General features: G+C 39.9%; 1 protein-coding gene across 1 annotated transcript in view; it reads right to left on the bottom strand.

Annotated features, from left to right (window-relative positions):
* Atrn (attractin) overlaps positions 1-14829 on the bottom strand; it is a 122075-nt gene that overhangs the window by 23354 nt on the left and 83892 nt on the right. The window contains exons 20-23 of the mRNA XM_021156919.2: positions 9520-9613; positions 8623-8675; positions 4436-4530; positions 883-961 (exon numbers count right to left, since the gene is read on the bottom strand). Coding sequence (XP_021012578.1) covers positions 883-961; positions 4436-4530; positions 8623-8675; positions 9520-9613 — 321 coding nt within the window. The remainder of the gene's footprint in view (positions 1-882; positions 962-4435; positions 4531-8622; positions 8676-9519; positions 9614-14829) is intronic.

Below are 14829 nucleotides of genomic sequence, written 5' to 3'. Positions count from 1 at the left end.
ATCCCTGTACATAGTACAGCTATTTTCACTGTATCATTTTATAAAGAACGAAACTGGATCAGAAAGTTTAGGTAACTTGGAGGCTAGAGAGAGATGGCTCAGCAGTTAAGAGCACTGGTTGCTCTTTCAGAAGACCTGGGTTCGGTTGCCAGCACAGATATAGTAGCTCATAATCGTCTGTAACTCGTTGAGGGTGGGGAGCTGATGTCCTCTTCTGGCCTTCTCAAACACTGCACATACATAGTACACTTATACACATACAGGCAAAGGCAAACACACATATAAAATAAAACAAATAAACTTAAAAAACAAAGAAAAGAAAGCTTCAGTAACTTGTTCAACACAGTGCAGGTAAATTCAAACCTAGGTCTATCTTCAGGGCTATCAAGTTATGGAGTGGTTATTTATAGTAACTGCTACATTAGGGCCATCAGAATGTTAGTGAGTCACTATAAGATAAACAAGAATGGAAAAGCTGTACTTTTTAGGAGTTATCCCAAAGTATGGATACCTCTACATATTAAAATCCCCCTTCCCTTAAAGAGTTTTCATTTCTTAAAACTATGAGTCCCTTTAGTTTTTCCCCTGTGAACCACAAACACAGAGATAGTCATAGTGCTGGAAGGTGGTGGCAAAGCAGGGAGCAGCCATCCAACCACCCTGAACCAGCGATGCTGGAGGCAAGAGCTGTGACTCCTCATTCTGAGTAGCCTAAGATAGAGAGGGAATTGTACATGCTTGTTCAAGCATGGCTTGTTCAAGGTGCCATGGCTACTCGGAGGCAGAGGTGGGCTCTGAACTCACTCATCAGCCTTCAGAGCCTCCTTCCCCAACTCCTACACTAAACCTGCCAATCCGTCCTTTCTCTAGGTGTGTCTGTACCTGGGAAGCTGGTGGCCCAGGTGATGTTGAGGTTGAAGTTTTTGGAGGCATTGATGAACATGTCCAAATCCCTGTTTTGCTGATGAAAAAAATGCACATTAGAAAATTGTTAGTACTTTCTAGATTTTAAGATACAACAATAATCAGGTCTTACTATTCTCAAAAACATTAATTATAGACTATTCTACATCTTAAAAGAAACCCATGCTTATGTTAAGACATGACATTTCTTGTCAATTTTCTTCAGTACAAACAATAAACTGAAGTTGAATTGTATCCCAGAGTTGGGTAGAATCTGGTGCTTTATCAGATATCAGCTCCATGAAGACCTTCACCTTTTGCCCTCTGTCAGAAATGGTTAATAATTAAATATGTAATTAAAATAATATAAAATAACAAATAAAAATATTTCTCTCGCTAAAATTATTTTGAGTATGGTTTCATGGCTTTGAAAACCTTATAGCAATTTAAAGTGCCAATTACGTTTTGATTCTTGGTTTTAACAACTGAGTTTTACCTCCAAGAAATCTGTGGCACTGAACAGAAGAGATCATTACTGGCTGTGCCAGGTAAATTCTAATGCTGTTTTAGTTTTCACTGAAATTTCACTAACAAATCTTTCTTGGGGCCTGTGGTGGTTTGGATGACAATGGCCTCCATAGACTCATATATCTCTGAATGGTTGGTCCTCAGTTGGTAGAACTGTTTGGGAAGGATTAGGAGGTGTGGCCTTGGTGGAGGAGGTGCGTGTTCATAGAGGGGGGCTTTGAGGTTTGAAAAGCCCATGCCTTTCCCAGTTAGCTCTCTCTGTGCCTTCTAGTAGAAAATCAGATGTGAGCTCCAGCACCATGCCTGCCTACCTACTGCCACACTCCCTACTATGATGCCCATATAATCTTAGCCACTGGAAGTGTGAACCCCAAATTAAATGCTTTCTCTTATAAGTTGCCTTAGTCATGGTGTTTTGTCATGCCAATAGAAACGTAATTAGTATAGAAACAAATAATTATTTTTGTAAGCTAATTAGATGCTATATTGTTTCTTGAAAAAAATTATTTTATGTGTATCAGTGGTTTTGTTCACATGTATGCCGTGTGTCACTAGTACTGAAGAAAGTCAGAGAAGGGTATCAGATGCCCTGGAACTAGAAATACAGATGGTTGTGAACTGTCATGAGTGCTGGGGATGGAACCTGGATCCTCTGTAAAAGCAGCCAGTGCTCTTAACCACTGAGTCATTTCTGTAGCCTTAGATACTATATTCTTACATTTTACAAATTAATCAAACCATGCTGGAAATGCTCATTTTAAAAAGGTATTTAAAATCTTAGACAATTAAGATTTTTTCTTTTTTAAAAAGTGTTATTTGATAGTTACACCACAAACCACAATGGAAACATTTACAATACCTATTTTCAAAATGTAATTTCCAAATGAGAAGTTTCTTTCACAAAGTAGGAATTGCGTTCAAGAGAACCTTTTTTCCCTTTGTCTTCCTTTGCAAGGGCAGATCTATGCTCATTTATTTACACTAGCAAGTATCTGCTGACCACTACAGCAACTACTTTCCATGAGAAGGACTAAAATCTTTGTCATTTTGTAAAACACACACACACACACACACACACACACACACACANANAGAGAGAGAGAGAGAGAGAGAGAGAGAGAGAGAGAGAGAGAGAGAGAGAGAGAGAAATCTAGTAAGAAATCTGTCATGAAACACACACACAAAACAGTGGAATGAAGAAATGTCTAAAGACTTACAAAAATTCTACAATGTTTATTTGTTTTGATAGAATCCCATATAGCTCAGGCTGGTCTTCCCTTACTTATGTAGCTGAGGCTGGCCTTGAGCTGACATCTCTCACAAGTAATGGGACTACAGCGATAGCTACCATGACCGGTACTTGTTTATTTTAAAAAATAAAATGAACACTATAAGTTATACCCTGGAAGACTGAGCCTTCGGTATTTGCTTATGACTAAGGCAGTAGTAAATTTCACTTGTGGTATTTTGCTATAAGCTTCTCCTAAAATCCTAAGAATCTGGCCAAGGTGCTAAGGAAATGAAACAAGTGTTGGGACTGAGTTTAGATCTGAAGCCCCATGTAAAAAGTCAGGTGTGGATTTGTAGTCCTGGTGCTGAGGAGAAGACAGGAAGACCCCAGGGGTCTATCTAATTTTGCTTCCAAAACATAAGGTAGAAAGTAACAGAGAGATACATGACACTGACCTCTGGCCTCCACTGGATAAGCATGGACCCACATATGTATGCACATACACACCCCTCACACACAACTCAAGCAGCCAAGCCAACAATGCACCCATGTGCCAAAGAGATGGGATGATGGTTAAAAGCTGTTGTTGCCCTAACAGAGAACCAGTGTTCAGTTCCCCGCCACCACATAGCTGCTCACAACCATCTGTAACTCCAGTTCTACAGGATCCAGTGCCCTCTTCTTACCTCTGTAGGCACCAGACACACATATATGTAGGCAAAACATTCATAATATAAAACAAAATAATTTTTAAAAAGTAAGGTATAGCTACAGATTTTTCTCCATAGAGTATTTAAGATCACTTACATTTATTTAAAGAGTTGTTCACATTTAGGGGCTAAAGAAATGGCCTAGCAGTTAAGAGCACTTATTGCTCTTGCAGAGGACCCTGGGTTGGTTCTAGCACCCATATGATGGCTCACAATGATCTGTCACTCTAGTTCCAGGGATGCAATATCTATTTCTGGCCTCCACAGGCACTGCACACACATGATGCACAGGGATACAAGACGCTAAAATATTCATACATATTAAATAAAATAAAATAAAAATAAACCTTTCAAACTGTTAACTCAAAAATTTTGTCTTCTTGTCTATCTTCTAAAAATTTTATAATTAGGAACATATTCTTAATTTAATATTAAACAGGCTATCATGAACATTATCCTACTACTTAAAAACACTCAGTAATGTTTGCCTTCTGAGTGGAGAAAAGATAAAACGTAGACTCCAGACATTCTCTTGATCCCTGAGGACCTAGTGGCAGTGAAGACTGCCCGAGAGGGAGGCACCTTCTTCAGTGGTGTAGTCGCTGTAATGTGTCTATGCTCCAGTAAGAACCTCCCACCCAGCATGCTCCTGCAGTCAGCTGGTAAACTAGGTAGGTAAATCAATCAATCAATCAATCAATCAATCAATCAATCAATCAATCTCTCTCTCTCTGTCTCTCTCTCTCTCTCTCTCTCTCTCTCTCTCTCACACACACACACACACACACACACACACACGAGAGGAAGTGAAGGTGACTTGGTGGGGAGAGAAGGAACTAAGTATGAGGGAGACAAAAGGTCACAGGTTGAATATCATCAAGCACATTACATAATCATATAAAACTGTCAACAAGTAAATAAAAAAATACTTAAAAACTGGTTACCTTGTATATTCCCACTCTGATACTGTCTGCTTCTATGAACTACTTTTGTCCAGGATGACCAAGAAAAAGACCCATACAAAATTTAACACAAAATAAGACAGCTTAAAAGAAAAGCTTACTTCATCAGGAGTAGCCACAAAGTTGATGGCTGTGTAGTAGCGGTCGTCTTCCTGGGACAGGCTAAAGGTGAACTGATAGTCAATGAGAAGGGTATCTATGGAAAGAAAGAAGAAAAACTTGAAAATAGTACAGGCACATCACACACACCACACACACAAAGAAAGTAAGTGTTGATACAAAATAAAACAGGTTTCTGGAAACACAATTTGTTTTTCTCACAAATTCAGTAGCTATGAAGGAATATTAGCTCATCTCTCTATCTTGCCCAAGGTTCCACAGAGTAAGAAAGATGTGTGTGCCACTAATGGCCAGTTTACATGTTCTTTCCATTAGAACCAAATCTCTGCAGTATCCTTTGAGTTATCCAGCAAACCTTCATTACCAATACCCTGATTGGGGTTTGGCTCTAATCTAACTCATCTATAAATACTGAGTAACTACTATACATGGTATTTTTACTTAAGAACACAAAGATATAAACTAATAATGGGACAGAAACCAGGACTTCTTAGGAAAAGGGATGATTGAAACTTGAATATACCGTACTATTTTAATCTAGAAAGGAAGAAAACAACAGACATATATCAGTGTGATGCAGCTTCAAAGAAGGCCTATTGCTGCAAACTTGAACCTTAAGTCTGTTGTACAAAAGAACAATAGTAATCTGGTTTAAAATTGGGTAAAAGATTGCTAGGTGTGGCAACATAAGCCTTTAATCCCAGCATTCGGGAGACAGAAGTAGGTGGATGTAGAGGTTTGAGTATGCTTGGCCCATGAGAAGTAGAACTATTAGGAGGTGTAGTCTTGTTGGAATAGGTGTGGCCTTGTTGGAGGTACAGCGTCACTGTGTAGGTGGCTTCGGAACACTCCTAGTGCTCAAGTTCTGCCCAATATGGAAGAGAGTCTCCTCCTGGTTGCCTGCTGTAGACAGTCTCCTCCTGGCTGTCTTTGAATCAAGATATAGAACTCTCTCGGCTCCTCCAGCACCACTTCTGCCTGGATGCTGACATGGTTCCTGCCATGATGATAATGGATTAAACCTCTGAAACTGTAAGCCAGCCCCAATTAAATGTCCTTTGTAAGAGTTGCTCTGGTCATGGTGCCTCTTCACAGCAATGGAAACCTACCTAAGACAGTGGGAAACGGAGACAAGCCTGGTCTGCACAACAAGTTCCAGGCTAGCCAAAGCTACATAGTAAAAACCTTGAAGAGGTGTTTTTCCAAGAAAGATACACACTAATGGTTAATAAGAATATAAAAAGATAATCATACCAAGCATTACTGAAATACAAATACCAAAACTACAATGAGCTATTTTTTTATGTCCATTATGATGGCTACCAATTAAAAAACCCTCAAAATAAATGTAAACTGAAAACTGGTGTCAATAAGAATGTAGAACAACAGAAATGCTGTGCATGGCTTTTGGAAATGTAATGAACTGTAAGGTGTATGGAAACAATAATAACAATCCCTCAAAAAACAAAACACTCATAGAATTACCACATCCAGTTGTACTTCTGGGTGTATATTCACTCATGTTTACAATATTCCTGACAACAACCAAAAGGTAGAAGTAACACAGTGTCCACTGACAGAAGAAACAAGCAAAACATGACAGGCACAATGCAGGATGATCTGTCCAGCTGTAAAAATAAGCCTTTTTGCTTTCTTTTTATCCTTTTTTGTGCTGGGGATTGAATTCAGAAACCTGTGCATGCAGGGTAGCACTCAAACGCTCAGCTATATGTCCAGCACCAAAGAAAGGCAATTCTGAACTGTGCTATATCAGGGATGAGAGTCAGAGGCATCACGCCTAATATTAAGTAGATACAAAGACAAACACTGTGGTTCTATTAAGATGCCATACCCAGGATCATACAAACAGAAAGCAGAATGGGTAACTACTAGGAAGCATGGGGTAGGAAAGTTAAAGTTATTGATAAGTTTAAGTTATAGGTTTTTTTTTTTTTAAGATTTATTTATTTATTTTATGTTAAGTACACTGTAGCTGTCTTCAGACACACCAGAAGAGGGCATCAGATCTCTTTATGGATGGTTGTGAGCCACCATGTGGTTGCTGGGATTTGAACTCAGGACCTTCAGAAGAGCAGTCAGTGCTCTTACCTGCTGAGCCATCTCTCCAGCCCCCTAAGTTATAGGTTTTGATAATGATGATGATGATTTGAATTGGCTATTAAAACATTCTATCCATTTTCTGTCTAGTGAGGTTGATTCTTTCTTTTTTTAACCAACTATGGTTAACTAAAGAAGGCTTATTACGACAGACTTCATGAAAACCAGATCATATTTGTCTTCTACTAAACTATGGAATTTGTGTGTATACATTATGTGCCGAGCAAAGGTCACCCTGAGATGCCATTCATCAGGTGCCATCGACCTTGTTTTTCAAGACAGAAAAACAAGGCCTCCTGCCAGTGAGCCCTGCCTTCCTAGAGCTGGAATTCAAAGCACTCAGCAGCACTCCTGGGTTTCAGCATGGGTCCTGGGCATCAAACCCAGCTTCTTGTGTTTGCATAGCAAGAACTTACCAACTGAACTACCACCCCAGGCTGGTGTAGCTTCGATTAAAGTCATTTCAGGCCTGTATCTCACTTGTGGTTTTAAACACATAACACATCCATCACAATATAATAGTGACTCTTTGCCTATTTTTAAAATTTATTTTTTCTTCAGTGCTAGTTTTCATTTTTTTTTTTCTGGGTTTTGTTTTTGTTTTTGTTTTTTGCTTTTAACTGTAACTGTCTTCTTCTTCAGTTCTAAAAGATCCTAGTCATGATCTTTATTAAATATAGAAATCATAAGGGCAGGTGTGGTGACATACAACTTTAATCTCAACACTCAGGAGGCAGAGCAGGCAGAGTTTTGTGAGTTCAAAGGTCAATCATTCTACAAATTGAGTTCTAGATCATCTGAGGCTACACAGTGAGACCTTTGTCTTAAATTTAAGGGGGGAAGAGGGAGTACCTAGCAGCAGAGATGGCTCAGCAGTTAAGAGCACTGGCTGCTCTTCCAGAGGACTCAGTTCATTACCAGCACCCAATATGGCAGCTCACAACCCTTGGTAACTCCAGATCCAGGAAAACTGACACCTTCTCTGGCATTCAAAGGCAACAGATATGTTCACATTGCACAGACTTACATGTTGCAAAACATACACATAAATTAAGAAAAAAATTGTTTTTTAAAGAAAAAAGTGTAAATATTATTTGAGAAAGGTTTCACACTACATAACCCACATAGGCCTTAAACTAACAGTCCTCCTGCCTCGCTATCTCAAGGATGAGATACTGAGACAATACAGCCAGCTTGTTTTGATTTTTTCTTAAATGTTTTGTTTTGTTGTGCTGGGGATAGAACACAGGACCTTACAGCGAGAGCTCTTCACTACTGAGCTGCATTTGCAGACCCAAGTTTTAAAGATAGAAGTTTGAAACTTTAATAAAATACACATTAACATTATATTTGATGAATGACCTTTAGAATCATAGCTAAGAATTCTGTAGGCCTGGTGGTTCCAGCTGCTTGGGAAGCAGATATTGAAGGTCACAACTTAAGACCTGCCCAGACTACACACAAGCAATTTTCTTGTCTTTTCAGGTCTAGAACTATCCATTTTCTCCTACAATTTATATATACCATTATGCTGCATATGCCAAACGTTAATTCCTTTTTTTATTGTTCTATAGTCTGGAACCTACTATGTAGATTCTCATAGACAAAAAAAAAAAATACATTCATGATAAAGCTGTAAGCTTACCAGATTCACTTTCACACCAAGGTATTAATTTGGTGTTTTATTTACTTGTTTGTAAAGACATAGTGAGCACAAATCAGCTGCAGAGAGAATGGTGGAATTCACCTCTATCTTAGAAACTCCTTCCTGGCTGTCTGAAGATTGGGCATGATAAGCTACACTGGGCAATGGTGAATGAGCACGCTTCCGCAGAGCTGAACAAGGAGAGGCAGGAAAGCACGCCCCTGCTAACTGCTCTGGACGAGCAGCAGAGACCACGCCACAGTCAGAACAGTGTTCACCAAGTCAGGGGCATGGCTGTGCGTATTGGCTTCATCCCCCAAGCATTTACCATTCTCAGACCATGGTAAAAAAAGCAATGTCATTTTGTTCAATTACTCTCTAGAAACAACAGTTACAAAAACTTACAGTAGCATGTTCCTTTGAGAGGGTTTCCCTGGTATCGATTTTCTACCTCACATCTAGGGAAAAAAAGAAATTATCTTCTATTGACATTTAAAGTACAGAATCTATATTTATTTTTAAACCAAGTAAATCCTTTTACATAAACTATATCATTATTCAGGTCAGAGAGACTATCCCATTTGCAGGAATGTTTCTGCTAACTGCTCAGTAATTTACACCAGCAACAGTATAAAAACAACAAATAAACAAATACTTGCCCAAGGACACAGGCAAGTACATATGTAATAATGCTAGGTACTATTCATAAGGAAACAACATTTTTACTTCTGTGTGGATTGAGTATGCTTCTAAAAGTGCAGCTAAAATATTTTTCAAGCATTTGTCATTCATTCTATCCTGTCCTTCCTATTTAAGCTTGTCTTGTTTTCCTTTTCTTTCTTTCTCTCTCTCTTTCTTCCTTTTCTTTCCTCTTCCTTCCTTCCTCTCTCTCTCTTTCTTTCTTTCTTTCTTTCTTTCTTTCTTTCTTTCTTTCTTTCTTTCTCTTTCTTCATCTACTGATTGATTGATACAGTCTTACTATGTAGTCCTATTTATTGATTGATTGATACAGTTTTACTATGTAGCTCTATTGGCCTGGAACTCAATGTAGACTCCAATGCTCTTAAGTCATAAGCCCAATTAAAGGCTTTATTTTGTAAGTTGCCTTGGTCATGTTTTAACAGAGCAATATTAAAGTAACTGAGATAACCTGTCTAAAGCAAGAAAGGTAAACTTCCACACTAGTCCACTCAAAGACCCTGGGAGTGAAGGGCAACAACGCCCAGGCAAGCAGGGGGCCGACAGGGCTCAGGCAGCTGCAAGGCCCAGTCCCCAACTGGAGACACAGAGTGTGGTACTCACAGCTGGCACTCGTCCCCCTTGACACCTTTGGTGGTACAGAAGCACTTGCCGGTGTTGGTGTTGCACAGTGATGCGTGCCCATTGCACTTGCATGCTGGGAAGAAGGAAAGGAAGACAGGTCACAACTGGCTTGACAGATTACCATAGACTGTGATTAAGACAAAATCATTTAGCCTGAAATGGGTTTGTAGCAAAGACAGCCTAAAGCAAGAGAAATCACTGCGTATGACTCATTTTTCAGTTAGTAATTTATTTCTAATAATATAGAGACAACATTAAATTAACTACCATTCAAGGAGGAAAGAAAAAGCTATCTCCTGCTGCCCCCTGAAGCAACAGCTATTGACATCTTTGTGACAGACTCTGCATTTTGTTCCTTTGTTCAGTAAATATTTAAGAGCATTAGTAATATGCCATGTACTGAGTCCTTGCCCTGTGGAGATGACCTGTGGTGACTGTCTTCTGCCTTATCTCGGGATCTTCTGTACTGTGGCCACACTGTGAACCACACTCCTGAGCATTCAGAACTGACGGCTCCAGTCGATCACAAGAGACGCTCGAGATGCCCTGTGGTACTTGTCACCCTTGTTTCACCTTCTTTGCTGTTGAGTCTTGTTCTCTCATGAATAATGAAAAGCATTAAATCTGAAGAACTTTATATTTTAAAAAAACTATAGTGAGTGGGTTTCTTTCTGGATCTTGGATTTGATGCCATTGGTCAGCACGCCTGTTTCTGTACCAACAGTGTGCAGCCTTTGTTGTTGTTTTTAATCACAATTGCTCTGTAGTGCAGCTTTAAGGTCAGGGATGGTGATTTCTCCACAAGTTCGTTTATTGTTCAGAACTGTTTTGGCTATCCTGGGTTTTATGTTTTTCCATAAGAAGCTGAGAATTGCTCTTTGAAGGTCTACAGAAAATTATGTTGGAATTTTGATGGGGATTGCACTGAATCTCTAGATTGCTTTTGGTAAGATGGCCATTTTCACCTTGTTAATCCTACCTATTCATGATCATGGGAGATCTTTCCATCTTCTGATATCTTCTTCAGTTTATTTCTTCAGGGACTTATAGTTCTTGTCATACAGATCTTTCACTTGCTTGGTTAGAGGGAGTGCAAATTTGTACAACTACTTTGGAAATCAATTTCGTGGTTTTTTAGAAAACTAAGAATAGTTCTACTTCAAGACTCAGCTATATCACTCCTGGCATATGCCCAAAAGATGCTCCACCATCCCACAAAGACACTTGCTCAACTATGTTCATAGCAGCTTTATTTGTAGTAGCCAGAAACTGGAAACAACCTAGATGTCCCTCAACTGAAGAATGGATAAAGAAACTGTGGTACATCTATACAGTAGACTACTATTCAGTTACTAAAAACAAAAAAACATCATGAATTTTGCAGGCAAATGACTAGAACTTAAGAATACCATCCTGAGTGAGGTAACTCAATCTCAAAAGGACACGAATGGTATGTACTCACTTATAAGCAGATATTAGCCATAAAAAATGGGATACCCAAGCTACACTCCACAGTCCCAAAGATACAAAACAAGAAGGCCGCCCAAGTGAGGATGCTTGAATCTCACTTAGAAGGGGGAATAAAATAGTCATAGGAAGCATATGGAGGGAGGGAACTAGGTAGGAGAAAGAATGGGGAGAGGGGGTCGGGATCAGGTGTGAGGAGGAACAGAAGGCATGGCCAGATGGCCCCAAGAATGGAAATCTGCAACTGACAGTGGTGGGGAGGTGGGGGGCATCTCCACAATGAAAGAGACCTGGGATAAGGGAGACACCCTAGAATCAATAGTGGGTGACCTTAACTGTGACTCACAGCATTGGGGATATGGAACCTGAAGAGGCCACCTCCTGTAGCCAGGCAGGAACCCCATTGAAGCAATAGGGACACCAACTGTGGGTGTGGGTCTGAAGACCCTCATCCTACCTGCCTGGAAGTCGGTATTCTGCTAGCAGCCTTCAGATAAGTTGTAGAACTCTCAGCCCTTTCTATACCATGCCTGCTTGGATGATGCCATGTTCCTGCCTTGATGATACTGAACTGAACCTCTGAACCTGTAGGTCAGCCCCAATTAAATGTTGTCTTTTCTAAGACTTGTCTTGATCATGGTGGGTGTAGCCAGGCAGGAATCCCAGTGAAGCAATAGAGACACCAATCGTGGGCCCCAGAGGAGATAGGAACTCTATAGGAAGATTAAGAGAGTCAGATAACTTGTATCCTTGGGGTTCTCAGAGACTGAACCACAAACCAAAGAACATACATGGGCTGAACTTAGGCCTCCCTGCACATATGTAGCAGATGTGTAGCTTGGTCTTCATGTGGGTGCTGAACAACTGGAGCAGGGGCTATCCTAAAAGCTGTTGCCTGTATGTGGGATATATTCTAGTTGGGCTGCCTTTTCTGGCCTCAGTGGGGGAAGATGCGCCCAGCCTCACAGACTTGATGTGCCTGGGTGTGGGGATACCCAGAGGGGCTCCCAGCTGCTCAGAAGGGAAGGGGGGATATGAAGGATTGTAGGAGGGGATGACAAGGGAGGGGGACAGTGAGCAGGATGTGAAGCGAATAAGATATATATACGTTATATATATATATAATATATATTAAAAGCTGGAAAAAAAGTCCACATGGAGAAAAATAAAATCACTGAAAGAAACCTTTCAAACAGAACAGTCAGAGGTCATCAGAATGCATCTGGTGGTCAGAAACTCTTCCTCCATAGAGTACAGGTTTACTGAATTAGTAAAACCCAGTCTTGTCAGTCTGCTTGCAGTTGAGTCCACTGTGTTCCGAGGAGCTCTGGGCATGAAGCTTAACCCGAGACCTGTTTCCTTGCCTAAATGATGTGACAATGATGCTATCCATCTCATAGGACTGATTTGAGGAATAAAAGATGTACGAATGTCATCTGAGCAGTTAACATAATCAAGGCTAAAGCACTATTGTAAAAATAATGTTATTTTAAAAAGGCATGTCAAGGTTCAATATATATTCTTACCAATAGTATCAAAAGAAACAAACAAGCAAAAACTCAGTGCTTTATGAATCAGGACTCTGAGAAGTACAGCAAGGTTCCAGAATCATACAGGGACTCTGCAGAGACCACAGAGGAAAGTGTGATCTTTCTAGAGGTAGTTGAGGTCACACAAACAGGCTACTTGTTAAGATCATCAGCACATATTAAATGTGGCTCCCAACTAGGCTACATCTCACTGTGAGACTTTGGAAGGTTACAAAGGCATTTGGAAGGGGACAAAGGCATCGAAATCTTTTTGTTTGTTTTGTTTTTTCCGAGACAGGGTTTCTCTGTGTAGCCCTGGCTGTCCTGGAACTCATCTGTAGACCAGGCTGGCCTCGAACTCAGAAATCCGCCTACCTCTGCCTCCCAAGTGCCGGGATTAAAGGTGTGTGCCATCATTGCTGGCTAAGGCGTCTAATTCTTGAATGGCAGTCACCACAAAGTCATAAACACATTTTACTCAGTAATATTTGTTGTTCTTATAATTACCTAACAGGTAAGTATGTTGGAATCAAGATGAAAAGCCAGGGAAATTACAGGGACATGGGAAAGGAAAAGAAGTCCTGCCTCTGCCTGATTGAGCTTCTGTCTGACCCAGAAGCAAGGTTCCTGCACAATTAACATTAGCTGTGAAGGCTGCTGACACAGAGATATTATTCCTTTCATAGAGGACTATTTTATGTTCAAGTAGCCATTACCCAAACTTAAGGCCTGAGTGTGTATGACAATGGATAGGCCTTATTACTTCCTTAGACATCACCTAAGCATCTCAAACGAGACAGTTAACTTGCCTTAGAGACATCCTCCCTCCCTGCACTCTGTGATTAGCAAGCTTTACTTATCTCCCATAATCCTGCCAGGTGCCCCTCAGAAACCACTGTGATCACATTTAGGTTTCTCAGTACCTCTTTGAGGGTAACAGATTCAAAAGCCATCAAGATCCTACATACACCGGTTGTAGAGAAGCCTATACATACTCCACAGATCTTTGTTTCCAAGTGCTTCTTTTTCTCTGTCTTAACCCTTGTTTTTCCTGTTGTTTGATTTTGGTTTTAAGGCAGGGTCTCATGTAGCCCAGGATGACTCTGTACTTCAATAGAGGATGGTCCTGAACTTTTGAACTTTTGATACTTCTGGCATAATTTTAAAAGCTGACTTAACTACTTAAAAATACCTTTAAGGGTTATAGAGATGGCTCAGTGGTTAAGAGCACTGACTGCTCTTCCTAAGGTCCTAAGTTCAAAGCCCAGTAACCACATGGTGGTGCACAACCATCCATAATGAGATCTGACACCCTCTTCTGGTGCATCTGAAGACAGCTACAGTGTACTTAGATATAATAATAAATAAATCTTAAAAAAAAAGAAAGAAAAAGAAAAGAAAAAAGAAATTTGACAAGAGATAGATAGATAGATAGATAGATAGATAGATAGATAGAGTACCCAAGGAGCTAAAGGGGTCTGCAACCCTATAGGAGGAATAACAATATGAAAAAAAAAATACCTTTAAGCAGTCAAGTTTCCTGAGCAATCCATATTTAGATAGAGGGGCAGAGGCATTATATTATAGCTAGCATTCTCGTGATAGCCTTCGCTGGGACTAAGGTCAACAAATAGTACTGCAGTTGTGTAGCTTAAGCTCATGCTTTTGGGGATACATTCTCAGGTCTTCTTTAGTAGGGGAAACTGCAAAATATAACTGTCATTACACAGCAGTGGCAGTTAAAGAAGAGTCTTTGTATAAGGATTAGAACATACTTTTCTATCAGTCCTTTAAGGACAGACTTTCAGATTGCTTGATTCTAATAATCCCATGGTGTGACAGAATTGATCACACCTTGCTTTGCCAAGTAGGTTATATAATATTTCTTATCCAACTGATCACAATTTTGGAGATTCTTTGACTATGGATGAAAGTGTTACCCCTACCACAATAGCAGGGTGTGTGGACAAAGCTTTCTTCCAGCTAACTATATGAAAAGATACACACTGCAGTAACCCATGTGACCCAAAAGGGACAAAAGCAAAAGACTGATTTCCCTCGAGAAGAAAACTTTTAGACCTGTGAAAAGGATAATACTAATAAACATAAAATTGTATTTACTTAGAAACATTCAGAATGTCAAAACAGCCACAATTTTTTTTTTGCAATTACAAAGTGGTATTCAGTTAACATAACAACAATCATATTCATATAAGCTGCATCAGAGGTGACTGAAGATGAAAAAAAAAAAAACCCAAAAAATAAACCCAAAACCAAACCACTGTCCCCATAT

Source organism: Mus caroli, chromosome 2 (genome assembly GCF_900094665.2).
Source record: "Mus caroli chromosome 2, CAROLI_EIJ_v1.1, whole genome shotgun sequence".
NCBI classification, from domain to species: domain Eukaryota; kingdom Metazoa; phylum Chordata; class Mammalia; order Rodentia; family Muridae; genus Mus; species Mus caroli.
The sequence above is the reverse complement of the archived record's forward strand: the minus strand, read 5'-3'. Positions and strand labels throughout refer to the sequence as shown.